Source organism: Anomalospiza imberbis, chromosome 16, assembly GCF_031753505.1.
Source record: "Anomalospiza imberbis isolate Cuckoo-Finch-1a 21T00152 chromosome 16, ASM3175350v1, whole genome shotgun sequence".
Classification (NCBI taxonomy): Eukaryota; Metazoa; Chordata; class Aves; order Passeriformes; family Viduidae; genus Anomalospiza; species Anomalospiza imberbis.
In genome coordinates, this window is record NC_089696.1 from 1464216 (window position 1) to 1481356 (window position 17141).

Below are 17141 nucleotides of genomic sequence, written 5' to 3' on the forward strand. Positions count from 1 at the left end.
CTTAGTGATCCCATGATTCTATAAAGCATTCCCATTAGAAGTCCCCCTGCCTGGCTGATGAGGTTCACTGTCTCTCAGACTCACTCCTTGGGAGGTGTAGGCAGTGAGATGGATGAGGCAAACCTTGCTGATGTCCAGGTGAGAGCTCCTCCAGCAGTAATGATAAATACAGCTGAAGAAGTTCAAGAGCTTCACTTTGAGGAAGGAAGAGAAAATCAATCCCTTTCAAGCCTGCGGGCAACCAGGTACATGACACTTTGGGGCACCCAAATGTAGTGTCCAGGGAGAACAGGCTGCAGGAATCACATGGAGGTGCTGTGCCAGTGCCTCACAGCTCCATGCAGGTTCCAGACAGACGTGTGTCTTTCTCTCCATCCAATTGGAGTGTTCTCATCACTGCTCATTTCAGCTTTGCCCTGTGCCCCAGTTTGCCCCGTGGCAGCAGCAGGTACAAGGTCTGGTGCACGGGCTCAGGCTTTGAGGGTGCAGCCCTGCCAAGACACAGCACTTGTTCTGAGGAGCTCCCAGGTCACACCAAGGGGAGTAACCACTGTGCACAGTAGCTGCACACAGGGCTAAAAGCTCCCAGGTGGCGTTCCTGGACATAGTAGCTGCTACTTTCCATTCCCAGTTTCATCTGAGCATCTGACACAGCAAGGGCTTAGAAACAGCCTGACCAAAGCTAAGTTCTGTGGTCACCAGAAAACCACACTGACCACTGTTCACTTCTAACTGGTGAGGGAAGCAACATGGCCTCAAGCCCACAGGTTCCGTGAGGAGGTTGTGGATTCCTGATCCCTGAAGTGTTCGAGGCCAGGCTAGATGGGGCTTGGAGCACACTGGTCTAGTGGAGGGTGTCCCTGCAGATGGGAGGAGGGTTGGAATGAGATGAGCCTTAAGCTCCCTTCCAACACAAACTGTGATTATGTGATTGAGGTTCCATATTTTTCTGAAATGTAGTAAAGGCTGAAAGAAAAGGAAATGTAGAAGCTGAAAGAAACTCGGACACAGGACTGAACATGTGAACAGGAGATCTGCACTCTCCCACTGCAGAACTCCAACTCTCCTCCCCTTACACTTTTCTGCAAGCACCAGGAAATTGGCCACTGCTTCAAAGGAGCTGCCTGAAAGCATCCAGACCACCAGAGATGTGCACTAACATGAATGAACAGGACACAGGGGGAGATCTCAACAGCACACCGCAGGTGAGGTGCTCCTGTAACTACAGCACAAGTGATTTTGCAGGAAGTCAGAGAAAGAGAACAACGTGGATTTTGCCAGTTAGCAGAGCAAAGGTCTACAGATACAAGGAGCAAAAAGCCAAGAGTGGTAAGAGCTTGAGTAGAAGTACAACGTTTCCCAAAGGCTGGCAATCTCCAAGGACACTGGCCCGCTTAGGAGGCTGATACACAGCTTCTGACTCCTAGTGTGTAACAGAGGAGGAATTTTCTCCAAAGCTTTCCAACTTGAAAACAATAAGGAAAATAAAGTAACTCATTTAACTTAGGTAAACTTTATCCTGGAGGGACCTTGCCATGTTACTAATAGGACAACAGCAGAACTGTGAGAAAGCACTATTAAACAGCAATTTTCCAGAGGACCACAAGATTTTTGTGCTGTTGAGGATCTTGATGCTATTCTGGAGCAGGGCCCAAAGGAGAAACTCAAAATGTAACACTCTGCCTCATGTTTTGAGGAGCACACATACTTTACGTTCCAATTGAGCTGCTCTAGTTTCAAGTCTGCCTCAAACACCCAAGGAGGAGCCACCCCTATTTTTGGAACTGACTCGAAAGCGACACAGACTGGAAGAACTCCACTGGGAAAGCCAGTGCCATATTTAAACAAATTTTAAAAACCTCAGAAAGTAGAGCTCCCACATTAAAGCTGAGGCAGATCTAGGGTGAGAATTGCCTCATCCTCTCTAATGACCTCTCAGCCCTCCTCTAGAAATTAAGACTGAATATTGTCTGCACAGACCTTTTCTGTAGGAGTTTAGCAAAGTCTGCCATTCACTGCCTTCTCTCCCACCACTTCATAAGAACAGAATCCCAGGCAACATGACAACATCGAGTGTCTCTTGTCATCTACAGAGGTCCTTTTGGTGATCAGTGCATTCCTCTTCAGAGCTCTTTACTATGGCAGGAAAGACTTACACAGCCTAAAGTTAAAGCAAATGTGTCCCATCAAAGCCCTGAGAGCAGCACTTACCTGGGCTCCCCTGGAGTAGGATCTGAAAATAGTGCAAAATCTTCCTTGCCCTGAGGTGTCCCTAAAACACAGAAAAGTTACAGCTATGAGATGTGGAGAACTGACTCCCATACTGCACATTTCCTACTGGCCATAAAGAAATAAAATAAAAATCAGGGTTGATCTTGTCAGATCTTTAGGTTGTGCATGGTACCCAGAGTCCTCTGCATGATGGGTTCTTCTAGGGAGGAACTGCTGGGTACATCTCTACCTTTGGGTACAGGTTGTCACTGTCATCGTGCTTCCCATGGAGAAAGTACAAGCCCAAACTACTTGGCTGCAGCACTGCCTGATGATGGGTGAGGGTTTAAGTCATTTTACTCCCCTGGGCAAAGGATTTTCTGCCTAGTTCCCTTCAGTCCACAGGAGTTCAAAGTCAGAGTGAGTCTGCAGAGCCAGCCATGTCCCAGCCATGGAGAACAGCCAACCTAAATATGACTAGTCACAGGAGAAGAAATTGCCTTGCACTAGGCTTCACCTGTTTTTCCAATACATTTTAACCAAAATAAAGGGAATTCTCTTTATACCCAGATCCCTGACAGACCTGGGCTATAATACCCTACAGAAAGCTGAGGATCAGAAGAGGGGTACAGTGTTTCTAGACCACTGTGACAATAAGGGGCTTTTCAGTCCTTAGAATTTGTCCTGTCCGGACAAGATGCAACTAAGTTTGACAACACTGCCAGCACCTCTCAGTGCCCTTCTGGAACAAGACACCAGAGTCCAGCACTCTGATTTAACCAAGATATACTGAAATGTGTCAGGCTAATCAGAGACACATTATGGCATTTCTCAAATCTATTCCCTGGGCCAGGATAAAAGACACTTTAATGACCTCTGAGAAGGCTGAGGAATCCCTCAGCCCCAGATTTGCAGCTCTGGAAAAAACATACTGACCTCACATGCAGAACAGTAATTTTTTCAGATCTAAAGCTTTGTGGGATCCTGGACATCAATCTAACAGCCTGTGTTTACATGTCCTTCTCCTTTGGCAATCAAATACTGAATAAGTAATGCTAAAAGATTACACTAAGGCATCATCAATCAGTGTTATCAGCTTTTCAGTTTCTGTGCGGCTCTCCAGCTCAAGAATTACATTATAAAAAGATGGTTTCAAGAGGGAAGCACTAAGTTACTATACACTTGGGGCTGAAATGCTAAAATAGGTATCTTACAAGAGAGACAAGAATGCAAGTGGCACATAAAAACATGGAGGCTCGAAGAGATAAATTAGCAGCTTTTGTTCTTTTTTGTAAGAAAAATTAGGACATGCAGCTTCAGAGAGCAGGGGTGTAATTAAACCACCAAACTACACACTGCTAGAGTCAGTCACTGGGGCTAAGAAGATGGAGTTCATTCCTATTTAACAATTCACACATGTTACTAATATTCCTGTTACTTGACCCAAGCATTTGTAAGGGCATATTTAACTCCATGTTTTAGGACCTGTGTCATTCCCTAATTCCCGGATCTGTGTGAAAACCAGGGTAGGGACAGACTACCTGTTCTGTCCTTCCCTTCCTTTTTCATCTCCACAGACTGCTGTGTCAGCTTCTCAGCAAGTCGGACAAAGCTCAGCCAGCAGACTCCAGCTGTCCCTCTGGTGCTGACAGATAAGGCAGGGGTTACTCCTCCTATGCAGTGTTCTCCCATCTCTGTCCCAGGCTCTGGTCACTCCAGTCAGTCCTGCTCTCCAGGGGCTCACCCTGCCCTGACGTGGTGATGCCAGTTCACTGCTCGTTTTAATTTTCTACTCAAGGCATTGAGAAATATCCAGCTGCTGAGGGACCAAGGGTTTCACCTGTTTTATTCTTCTGCTTTCCTTCTCTTGTTTCTATTTCTCATCCTTGGATATCAGGAAAATCCAGTATTGCTCCCAAAACAATACTAGTCCCTCAGTGATCAAGAGCAGTATGGGAACATAGAATGATGATATAGTTTGGTTAGAAGGGATGTTATACACCAACCAGTTCCAACCCCATGCCATGGGCAGGGACACCTTCCACTATCCCAGGGTGTTCCAAGCCCCGTCCAACCTGGCCTTGGACATTTCCAGGGATCCAGGGACAGCCACAGCTTCTCTGGGCACCCTGTGCCAGAGCCTGTCCACTCTCCCAGGGAACAATTCCTTCCCAATCTAATCCTGCCCTCTGGCAGTGGGAAGCCATTCCCTGTGTCCTGTCCCTCCATCCCTTGTCCCCAGTCCCTCTCCAGCTCTCCTGGAGCCCCTTTAGGCTCTGGAAGGGGCTCTGAGGTGTCCCTGGTGCCTTCTCTTCTCCAGGTGAGCACCCCCAGCTCTCCCAGCCTGGCTCCAGGGCAGAGGGGCTCCAGCCCTTGGGGCATCTTCATGGCCTCCTCTGAACCTGTTCTAACATATCCACGTGTTTCTTGTGCCAGGAGCTCTGGACAACAGAACCACAGGAGGTGGGGTCTCAAGTGCAGAGTAATGGTGAAAATGGTCAGTTATGACAGACAATGACTGAATTCAGACTATTCCAGCAAAGAGCAGCATGGTGTTTGTGCTACTTGACTGACAGAAAGGAATCTTGTGTGCCAGAATAACTTTCTGGTAAGAACAGCCAGGAAATCCCACACACCCCCAGGGACTGTCCACGCTCTCCACAGCCCGGTACAGCATCCCCCAAGCCCTGTGTCCCTGCTCACCTGGCCTGAGCTCCCAGGGTTTGGGTTAGAAAGGCTCAGAAACACTCACCAGAGCTCCAGTTTGACCCTTCTGCCGTCCAACAAGATAGTAGTGGTCTTGTAGTCAATTCCTGAAAGAAAAGCAATGAAAAGCTGAGCAAACCCTGAGAACATCTTCAGAGATGCAGAAGAATCTTGCTCTGCCCACATGGAGCTCTCATTTCATGTTTCCTTAAGGGATGTTTTCTCCTCCTTGTTCTGCTGCCTCTTTGAGGAGAGCTACAGAGACCTGACAGGAACAGACTTCTGTCTTCTCCATGGCAAAGACTGCTCTGTGGAGCTCTATCCCTCCTCCCTGAAAACACAGTTAACCCCTACATTGCTTCTAACTTCTTCATTGTGCTTTTAAACCTCTCAGAACTTGAGCTGTAGGAGAAGCTGGATGGGTCTTAGAGCAACCTAGGACAACCCCTGTGCCCTGACCATGGCACAGGGGATGGAACAAGGTGAGCTTTAGGGCTCCTTCTAACCCAAGTCACTCCATGATTCTCTGAGATTCAGTGATTTGTAGCATTATCCCATATGGCAGTGATAAATTAGACTTTTGGAGGCTGAGCCACAGACAGAAACATTTAGATACATCTCAGCTACATCAGCCTGCAGTCCCAGCATTTCTCAAACACCACTGCCTGCAGCCACAGGGTATTTTGGGAGAAGTTACAGGAAAGCTGTCCAAAGATTGCTGTCTCTTCTTCTGAGCAGCTCTGTGGTGCGGATCACAGGGGGCCAGGTAAAGGCAGGACACACTCCTCCCTTGTGAAGGGCTGAGAAGCAGCACAGACATCTGCTTTTGCTTTTCACAGAGCTCCAGCACTGGAGCAGCAGAAACCCCCAAACCACAACACCCAGCTGTGCTGGCATGCAACTCACTCACACAAGGGGTGTCCACTATCTGCAGATACATAAGAAATTTGTTAAAACTGGGAGCCTGTCTCACAGTCAGACTGAAAAGTTTGAAAAAAACCAACTCCCTTTGCAAGCAACAGCCTCAAACCACACGGAACACAGCATTCCCTGCACCCCAGGCACAGGGCAAGAGGCACAACTGCACCTCCCACCTCCTTCCCAAAGCCAAGGGACACCAGGTGCCCAGGAAAAGCTTGCTCTTGTTAATAAGCTTCAAGTGTAGTGAAATTGCATAAACAAAGCACAGAGCACCATTACTGCACACCCACTGAAGCATCAATTAATTTACAACCTTTTAATAAAGCAGAGTCACTTCACTCTAATTACATCAACTTTAGTTTTTCTTCTTGCCAACAGATCTCAAACTTTGAATCTCTATTAAAACCCCACACTGTTGTGTTATGACCTGCATTTCCCTTTTCCTGCAAGGAGAACACTGCCCTGACAACCAAACAGACAAGTTTGTCAATAAAGCAAATGGATTTTTCTGAGTCATCCGCAGGAGTTCCCTGTTAGTGAAAAACAAATTAGATTTCAGCCTTCATAAGGTGCTATAAAAAGCAATAAAGATAATTATCTTAAATTCCAACTATTTCCAGTGCTTTATCACAGAAAATAGGCAGTTTACATTTTATCTTCCTCCAGAGACAAGTGAATGATCTGTATTTATTTCCAGGCAGATATAAATCTCCCTCATCCCTAGGGATGGTGAGGAACAGTGGGAGTACGGCTGCTCTGCTACCAGAAGGGAGCACCCAGACATCTTCCTCTGCCCGTTCCTGAACCAGGATCTGATGGGCTGTTAGGGAATGGGCTAATTAAGCCCATTGTCCTGTTTCAGATGCAAAATCCCCAGAGACTCTGGCCCCTCCTTAGGCACAGGAGCTCCGGGTCAGCAGTGAGTGCCGATCACCCCCAGTGCCAGCAGAGCACGCACGGGTGGAGCAGCTGCATGAAAGCACCCCGGAGCGGGGACAGGGACAGTTTTCAGGGCACGGAGGCCACATACTTCCAAAAATGCTGAGCTGAAACAAATTGCTTGATTACAGCTTTTAAAAGTGAGAGAGGTTCAGCTTAACTGGGAAGAGAAGGAAACTTGTTAATGGAAATGTCAAATATGCAGATGTCTTCATTCTGCTCCTCGCCCACTAACTGCCCAGCCTACATCTCCAGAGGAACATGGGCTCCCTGTCCTCAAAACTCATGACTTGGTGACCAGAGAAATGCTTTAAATAATCCATGTTCATCTGAAACTACAGCACACACTTTAATCCAGAGGGACACGAGTCTTTGGGCATTACATACACTGGCCCAAGGAGGTCACACCCACTCCAGTTAAAAGCAAGCTGATATCTGGTAATGGGCTGAGGAAAGTGCTGCACGTTTTAACATGCAAACACCCAAACTGAGACTAGGAGAATTTACAAAAGGTTTTGCAGCAAACTCTGCCTACAAGCTCATTAATGAAAAGATAAAAACCTGCACAACTGCAATATTTTGGAGAAAATTTCAGCTTCCTTTCTCCATAAATGCTCAGTGCATCAGGACAGCTCAAAGGCACTCCCTGGATTTGGCCTGCTATTTTAGCTGTTTGGCACTGAGTAGGCTGCAGTTCACAAGCACAGCTCTCCCATGGCTCACTGGTGAGACAAAATCTTCATCAATTTAGAGGTGCCCTCAAAATCTGGGACTCACCATGGTGGTGAACACCAGTACTGGCCCCTTATATTTCAGTCCCAGTAACACACAGCCATGTCCTGAGCTGCAGCCCAAGGCACTCACCCATTTACAGCTCACAGGGAAGCTGAGCAGCCAAGCTCTCTTTCCCAGGCCCAGCCTACAGCTCAAACTCAGCCTTGGCTCCCCTCTGTCTCCAGGGATCTGGGGACAGAGGGTCACAGCAGCCACTAGATGCCACCTCTGCAGTGAGGCTGCTGGCAATGTGGCAGTGCATAGCAATGGCCATACCAGGGCTGCCCCTCCACCTTTACATTTCAGGCAGTTCAGATACAAGCTAAGGGAAGTTTTTAGAACTTCCTTTCTGCAGGTGACAGGGTTTCCCCTACCTGAGCATCACCTCTGCTCACAGCCAAGCACAGCTTATTTCAGGATGGACATTGCTCTGCTTGAGTGGCTCTGATCCCATGCCCTGACAGGCAGGGATCAAGCCCACCACGGGGTGCCCCTGCAGCCAATCCCCTCCTGCAGCACACACAGCCCAGAGAACTGGCCCTGCCTGGCCCTGCAGCAGCAGTGCTGGGGAAAAAGAAAACACTCTTGTTTAAAGCCTATTTTAGATCAACTGATCTCTTTCTGGACCAATATTACCACGATGCAACAAAGCAGATGAGGCTCAGAGAACAAGTCTGGGCTGTTCTCTGGGATTTAGCATTCAGGCCGACTCCTGTGTTATTTTTCCAGCCCTGCTTTAGACTCCTGCTTACGCTGATGCCATCCCAGCCCCATTCCCGGAGCAGAGAGCCAACCTGGCACAGAGGGATCTGCTGTACCAAGCCTGATGTCAGACACCTGATTCTCCTCCACAGAGCTGGGTTTCGTGCTCCTGGGCAAGGCTCCGGGGAATCCCAAACTTTTCTTTCTTTCTTTTGCCAGTTGCTATAAGGAAAACCTAAGAAAGCAAGTCATTTTCCCATGGGAACCCACGGGATGTGTTATAGGAAACTCTGATCTCTTCCAAATTACTCATGCCAAGCACAACACACTTTGCATCAGTATCACCTGAAAACTCCACACCCAACCTGAGCTTACACTCAAACCATGACTCTTGATGTGAATAGGAAAGGTAAAACTCCTCCAAGAGAAATGGTAACTTTTTCCCAGCACTGGATACTACTTTGTATCAGGCTCTTTCCTTTCCCCCTGGGAATTAATGGCTTAGACACGGGTGCGTGTCCAGTCTGTCAAGCTTCTGCTCTGCACCTGCATGAGCAGCAAAAACGCAAAGGAGGAGGCAGCAGCCAAGTGGGTACATGGATCTGGAAGTCCCACTGGAAAAGAGAGAAACACAAGGGAGATGTGCATTTCATGCTCTCCCTTTAAACAGCTTGATCTCTTAGGAAAATTGTTTTAAATAGCTCAAGAGAACAAAGCTCTATAAATATTTACTACTGAAACACAGTGGCCTCTGGGTTTTGTGTAGGTCTTTGTTTCAGAGAAAAGGAGACAAGTTTGCAGTTGCACACTCACCAGGTAACTCTGCCCTAACACCTGGGTGGGGACCAGAAGGGCACCTCCCCTTAAAAAGGCAGGTTTGAGCAGAACCTAAGAGTAGCATGTGCCTCTTTCCTCCTTTAGCTTTCCCAGGTGATCCCCACTGCATGGGGGAGGGTGATTCCAGCTCCCGGGGTAATGCCAGAGCCAACACTGCTTCTTTGGTTATTGGTCCAAATCAAGTGTCCTCCTCCAGGGATGCTCTAATGATCCAAGGCCCAACTAACAATTCCTGTACCTACCCAGACATCACAAAGGCATAATCAGGACTCGCCTCATGACAGGGATGAAGGGCTCATCCCACATTCACCAAGCCATCAGCAGGTTTTCCTGAGACCTTCCCCAAAAGCTGCCAGCACCATCTCCAGTGTGCATATGCAGTGTCTCTAGGAAGAACATAATTTGTTCACAAATCTGGGCCAGAAGACATTCCAGGTGATGCTCAAAAATCTCTTTCCAAAGGAAAAAAAAATTAAAAAGTAGCAAAACTAAATCAATATACTCAAGTGAAACATTGATATAGTTTTAAGACTTAAAGCTTGCTTTCCTTCCGAGAGAGACTCCTTGTCACTTGCAGTCATTTCTAGTTTGAGTGAGTCAGATTGGCCAAAGATGCTTTTTCCACCTCATTTCTTACATGAATGTTTCTGCTTGTGGGAGCCTTGAAATCCACCTCGCTGTTAGTCCACCCACAAAAAAAAAAAAATCAGTGCACATTATTTTAACTTCATTAAAACTCAGTTCCCCCAGCTCACAGACACGTGCTATATAATGCAACCTCAGCTTTTTTCCTCCTTTTAAAAATTAAATTTGGTTTCATTTATTTATAATTCAAAAGAAGATAACCAGCCTGCTTGCAAAGTGATACATAATGTCAACAGGCAAAATTGGAGGTGTACAACGATGACGAACCAAGGCCAAACCTTTATTCAATGCATCATATAAATAAGAAATAAGATAAACTGAGTGGACTTTTGTTACCTGACTAATGCTGCAATTCAGTGGATTGTTCCTTTATCTAGAGACATAATTAAGTCAAAGTGGCTGCATTATGCAACTCTTGATGGCATCTGAGCATTCAGAAGAGGGCTAAAGGTGAGCTGTGCCTGGTCAGTTGCAGCCCTACAGAAATGCTCAACTGGGAAATCTTCCTACTGGCCCAGAAGCCACCAGAAAGACTCACTGTGTCACCACAGTGCCTCACCCAGCCAGCCTGGTGATGGGCTTTGATTTGTGATTGTCATTAGTGCAGCTGAAGCCACCACACCACGAATGTCTAACTGAAAAAGTTGCATTTCCCCCCAAACACCCTCAGCCTCCTCTGTTTGCTCACAGGTCACCAGCTCTGCTGAGTGCAGAAGGTCTGGGGCTCTTAAAAGGCCTTGCTAAAGGTTTGTAGGTTTAGTGCCACACTGACCACTGGGAAGAGGGGAGAGCAAAGGGCTGGAATGAAAACATAGAGAACACACATCAAAATACTTAATTTGCTGAGATTTCACAGTGAACTTGAGTAACCAGCTGTGAAGGGCTGGTTGTGCTTCGTGGCACCAGAGAGGAGCCTTGGGAGAAAGGGATGCAGAGCTCTGACAGCAAGGAGCTGACAGATTCAAAGACATGCCATGATTATAAAACAGGCCAACACCAAGAGTATCCAGCCAGGAATTTGTAACTCGTGTTGTGACAATCCTTCCTTACTCACAGGGAAGGATCAAAGCCACAATCACTCAGTGTGCAGCTGGGCTTAAAGGCATGTTCTCACTGCCACAAAGGTAGATAAGCACCTAGGAACACTTTAGAGTGGGTCAATGGACTGCAAATCCTTTATTGTGTGTTTGCAAAAGGAAAACATCAATGATGAATCTGTGGTGAAGCTTCTCAGCACCAAGGACCCCAGGAGCTGTGACTAAGCAGGGATGGGTAAATTCGGTTTTAAACCTTATCAACAGTTTAGTTAATGCCAAAAACACCACAGAAATTGTGAATTTTTGTGAGAACATAAACTATGCAAGACAGCATTGTCCCTTCCAGCCAGGGGTCCCCATGAGGGGTCCGGTCAGGGTGTCCCCTCCTCTGAGCCCTCTTGCAGGGCAGGCAGAGCTTAGCTGGGTGTCACTCAGGCTCCCCCTGCCACACCTTTGGGAACATACCAGCATGTTTTATGTCACATAAACCAGTTGTCATCTTACTGCTGTGTATGCAAGACATGAGCTGCTGAAAGGTTCCTCCCTCTCCCTCCAAAGGGCCTGTGCCAACCTTCCTCTGGATTAAAAAAGGAAAAAATAATCTGTGCTGCACACAGTGCAGAGGCTGTCCCTTCTCCAGTGCTGGAACTGGAGCCCTTCTGTGCTCTGCTAAGTCCAGCCTAAGGCCATTAATACAGAAATTCATTTATCCCAAATGCCAGTGATACCCGAGCAGTGTCCAAAGGCTACTTGTTTATTCTACCAAGTCCCCGGGTGTCACAGATGTTACCAGACATTTCCAAGATGTTACTAGTCTTTTCCCAAGATGACCCACGCCTTTCCAAGTCATGACTGATGTGGCTGGGGCATAGAAATCCTTGCCCTGTGTGTGCAGGCATCACCTGGGGCTGCCCAGATCCTCCTGAAAGCTGGAACCACTGTGGGGGGAGAGTAGCCAGTGGCCAGACACCCCCATCCCTGCCGAGTATGAGGAAAGGTAGAAGCAGCAACAGGCAGCTAAGTCCCATCCTCAACAAGTCCAAGAGAATAAAGGAGGGAGGAGAAGTGCTGGGATGTCACAAAATTGAGGCCAAAAGTTGAGCGCAATAGCTCCAGGTCTGCTGGCAGATCAGCTATGGAGTAAGAACATCACTGCCACTTCCAGTCCTCAGCATGCAAAAACCTCACCCCAAAACCAAGGCAAAGCCTCCAGACCACCTCCACAAGCAAACCACACTCAAACATGGGACTCACAGCAGGAATCTGGACAGCACAGACATTGGCAGCAGAGCTCAGAGCGGCTCTGAACCAACACCCTCCTGGTGAGGTTATTTCAGGGTGAAACAGCCCCCCAGCCACAGGGTGTTACCCGCAGGCAGAGTTTCCAGCAGAGCCTCTCCAGTGCCCAGCTTTGGGGGTGTGCTGGGAGCATTACACAAGGTGAAGCCTGGAGTGACAGAGCTGCTCCAGAGCAGCTCCACAGCATGTTCCTGCCACACAGCCAGGGCCACACAACCTCACTGGCTTCTCCACAGGCTCTCCCTCACACCAAAGTGGGCAATGACCTCCTGGGACTCATTTTCTGGCAGAACCATATTCCACAAGACAACAGTGGAACACCCCACATGCCATGTTCAGGTTCACTGCTCCCTCTCACCACACCCCACATCCTGCACCTTTTTGTTTAAGAACTGCTTATGCTGGGAATGGTCATGAAATGTCACCTATAGCAACTGAGGCCAGTGACCAAGCATTGTACAGCCAACCCAGGACATTGCTCCAAGAGCAGAATACAAAGCCAGGACAGATTGTAAGTGTAGATTAAAATGTCTTATTTTGGGGTTTTGTCGGGTTTTGTTTTGGTTGTTTGGGTTTTTTTTTACAAGCCCTCACCAGCCTGTGAGTAAAAAGGCAGAATTCACCTATCAGAATTGGTTATTCGTGGGCAAAAGCTGATAGAGGAAGACTTGTTGCTTCACTTCTAGTCAAACAAGGCAGATGGGCATGGAAATCACAGGTGGCCAGGAGCTGCTGAAAGCATGTTCAGAGCAAACAGGTTTAACCAAGTGTATTAATCCAACTCCAAACCCACTCCCAGGCAGAAGGCAGCTGCTGGGGCCAGCACCCAGATTATGCATGCACCCACAGACGCAGGTTTGAGATCCTCTAATTTCACAAGCATTTCAAAAACAGACATCTGTAAGAAGATACCACAGGTGCATTATCTTCCACCCAACTTAGAGGAGTAGTTACTGTCTCTGTCATCTGTAAGTGATACTAAATTGTTCAGAAAAAATGTGGTATGAGGCACAAAATAACAGATGTTGCAAAATGTGGCATCAACATAACAGATGAAAAAAGAGAATTCAAGCTATTCAAATAGCAACTGATGAAGTCACCCAACCTTAAAAAGTGTGTACAGCAGCACATTAACAGCAGCAATTTAACTAGTCAGCTCAGAGCTGTGAGCCACGGGAAAAATCCCTTCCAAACACATGAGCTCATCCCTTTGAGTCATGCATTCAATTACCTACTCTTTAGAGAGAGAAACAAATTATCATCACCAACAACAGGGGTCAACCAAACATAGGTGGATTGATCTCAGGTCTCACTGAAAGGTGCCTTTCAGTGTCACAGTTTACCTCACAGTATCACTACTCGGTTTTGAGCAGGATGATAGATGTTCCCCAACAGCATCACAGCAAAACAGCCCAGTCGCTTCCTGCAGAGCTGGGACTGAAAGTCAGCAAGCACGTGATTTTACTTCTGTGATCCTGTCCTGCACCGTAGCTGAACTTTGGGAAACTTTGGGAACAGGATCAAGAGGTCTCGGTTGCCACTGGGCATGAAGGAGAGCAGACCGCGCCTGCCCCCTGCTCCTGCCTTCGTCCCCTCCTGCTCACGGCGGCTCACACACAATCCACGCTCACTGCACCGCTCGCTGCAGGCAACAAGAGCTTCCCGTTATTTCGGTGTGCAGCAGATGAGCGGGAGCTGCTTTGGGCAGGAGGGGAGCCCCCAGCTCCTCCAGCCCCGGGGAGCTGCTGCGGCGCTTGGCAGCTCTGTGAGGAACCCAACGGGCTGCCAAGCACCTCGTACAGACACACAGAGAAACAGAGAGAGAACCAACGCCTTTCAGTTATCTGTAGTTACCCAGATTTGTAGATTTTCTCCTGAAAAACATACTCCATCCTCCATTCACAGACGCCTCATTTCAACTGGGAGGGATTTCCATTTAGCCTGGAAGCCCTTCACAGGAATTCTGCTCACATCAGTTCCCAGGCATCTTCATCTCCAGCTGAGAGGGCTGGGAGGTGGGGATCTCCTGCAAATAATTGCTTGTTTCGTTTTGTAACCAGCCAAAAGGAAAACATTGATTTGGAGACCTCTAAGAAGCCCGGATTTGCAGATTTCACTTGTCCACTGCCTGCTGCAAGCCCAGCACTGTTTCAGCAGCTATATGGTCCTCACACAGAGGAACTCTGTTCTGGGTGCACTTAAGGGGGACAATTGCACCAGAAAACAGCATTTGAAGCCAGGAGCAAATCTGTTCCTAAAGCTCCAACAATTTCAGCAGACACCCGGGAAATCCTAGAAACAGTCCAAAGTCAGTCCAGAATCAGGGATGTGAAGTGGATTTGTGCTTTAGAAGAAAATCAAGAATGATTTTATGCACAGAAGTGACAACAAACAAAAGAGTTTCTTCATGCCTTGCAATTCAGATCTCCATAAAAACTACACAGCTGCATGCAGAAACAAAGGCAGCCTGTGAGGGAAATCAGAGGGCACCATAACAGTCTGCATTGTTGCTGGATGACCGTACAAACATCAAGATATGCTTGGAGAGAAAAAATCCCTAACGCTCAAAAAAATCCAAGTATTTGTTCAAAATACTTTGAATATCCTATCCCTCCATAGTTACACTTCTGTGGACACTGTGCAGGGAAATGCTGCTCTGTAGCATCAGACCCTCTGGAATCCCAACACCATGCCTGGGCAGCCTGCATGGTGCATGCCAGGCTCAGGTGCATACCAGCTCAGGGATCCTGCAGAGGCTGGCTCTGATCCCTGGGACCCCCATCCACACCCCGCTGGCATCTCCAGGTTTTGCCAGCAACAAAACAGCATCTCCAGACCCATGCTCCACACCAAAAGAGAGCTGCAGCCCTTGAACTGGGTGTAGACAGGTTAAGCAGACACTTGCAGAGTTCCCGGAACAGCTACAGAGATTCCACTCCCCAGGAATTTCTCTGGCTCCCATGTTTGGTCTCGCTGCACCAACCACAGCCAGGAAAGGGCTGCTGCATGTTGGAAGCACCAGGATGGCTGCTAACATTGGTTTCACCTTTCTGTGTGCTGTTTCCAATGACAATAAATCTCCAGGGACCTGACTTACAGTGCATGGCAGGTGTGCTCAGTTCTCCCTCCTTGTCCTTGAAGGATGGACTGACCCTGTTGGCACAGCAAGCACCTCACTACACACCTGTACAAACTCTGCTGCCTCACAGCAGCTCTCACCAGCCTGAAACCAGGTTTTCCAAACCCAAATTGGAGCCTCCCAGGTCCCCTCCTGATATACAGGACAAAGATCTCACTCCAGCTACCCTGGCAGCCTCTCTGGAGTACTTTTGCTGCCACCAGGGAAAAGCCAGCATTTGACATTTTTAAAATAGAAGGAAGTATTGAATTTCAGCCTTTTAATACAGACGAGCTTGACAAGAACACAAGTGTGTCTCAACCCACAGAGGTGTTCCAAAGAAAACACGTTTGCTGGCAGGGTGAGCAGCACAGGTAAGGCCCTCAGGTAAGACCTACCCCGCAGAGTTTTATCTCCTTGTGCCACAGCACAGGCCTGCAGTTTCCTGGACGGATTTTACCACCAAGTTACTCAGGCAGTTTGACAATGTAAGAAAAATAACAATTCTTGGAACAAGAGAGGATTTAAGATTAAATAAATGACGGGCAAAATGGGGTGAGGGGGTGGGTCGTTGCATTTTCTTTGTTCATTGCTTGGTTGGGGTTTTTTCCATCAGGTTCTGTCTCCAGTCCACTTGGCCTCCACTCCAGAACCATGGGCAAAAGGCCTGTTACAGGGGCTGTTACAGCTGGTACCAAAGGAAACAAGGCAGGGTAATTTCTGTGTCCAGGACTGAGCAGGGAGCAGAGCCAATCACCTGCACAGAAAGGCAAATGGTACAGTAAAACCCTCTGATGGGCCCAGGAACTCAGCACTTGGGCTGGAAACAAGTTGAAATCCCTAAAAAAAGACTTTTTTTTCCAACTCTGCATTTTATTTAAAAGGTTACCCCAAAGATGCTCAGAACCTTCTGTTAAACTGCCATTTAAGTACAGCCTTTCAGTGTCCCCTTTCTGCCTGTCTCCTCCTTAACCACTGATGGTTTAAGCAGCAAAATATTATATTTTAATTGCCTGAGGACTTTTTTCCCAATTCAATGCCCGATCCTGCACAGAACATACAGGACATGAAGAATTTCAGGTGTTATATTTATAGGAGAGCAGGTGTCAAAGTTTTAAAATGATCTAACACTGTCTAGAATAGGCCAATGGAAATGAAACAAAGATGAAGTAGAAAAGAGGAAGAAAATCTAAAAAGCTGTGGCTACGTAAAATACTTTCAGCAAATAGAAGCTCTATAGGAACAAACAATCTCCAAGCTATGTTGCAACCTTACTATTTACAACAACTTTGTGCAGAAGCAAACAGACTCTTTGATGGAGGTTTCTTGCCTTGAGCTACCACCCTGTGCACCCCAGGGTAATTTTCTTTCAGGTGAGTCTCACCTTACAGCAAAGCCTTTAGCAAAACAAAGCTGAAGGTTTTCACATTGGAGCTTCCTTCCTCCTCCAGTGCCTGCAATCACACAGGAATTGAAATGACATAATGCTCCTCTAGAGCTCAAGCTGGAGTGCCAGGGGACGGTGAGGGGCAAAGGGAAAGAAAACCAGATTTTAACCAGCAAGGTTATAAAATCACAGCTCAAAGCCTCAGCTCAGAGCATAACTATTCTCAAGTGCAATGGAAAGATGCTCTGCTGTTCTGAGAGAGTGAGGCTGCAGAGGAAAACATGCCAGGGAACAGCTGGAAACAAAAGCTGGAGGAGGAGGAGGAGGAGACTAATTTCCATGGACTTTCCTTTGCAGCTTAAATACTGAACCAACCAAAAACCCCCACACCAAGAGAGGTGTGCACAATGTTGGTGTGGAATCTGGAGAGAGCAAAACCTGCCTGCTTTTTACAAACAAAAATCACAGAGAAACTTTTAATCCCAGTTATTAGAAGAACATTCCACCCATTTCAGCTTTGTACTGCTCAGCTCACATCACCTTTGTGCACTCAGGGCTCTGGAAC

The 17141-nt window shown here is 47.4% G+C and overlaps 1 protein-coding gene across 1 annotated transcript in view; it reads right to left on the reverse strand.

The window, feature by feature from the left end:
* Nucleotides 1-17141, reverse strand: part of RAB40C (RAB40C, member RAS oncogene family) — a 36993-nt gene that overhangs the window by 13384 nt on the left and 6468 nt on the right. The window contains exons 3-4 of the mRNA XM_068206443.1: nt 4964-5024; nt 2212-2272 (exon numbers count right to left, since the gene is read on the reverse strand). Coding sequence (XP_068062544.1) covers nt 2212-2272; nt 4964-5024 — 122 coding nt within the window. The remainder of the gene's footprint in view (nt 1-2211; nt 2273-4963; nt 5025-17141) is intronic.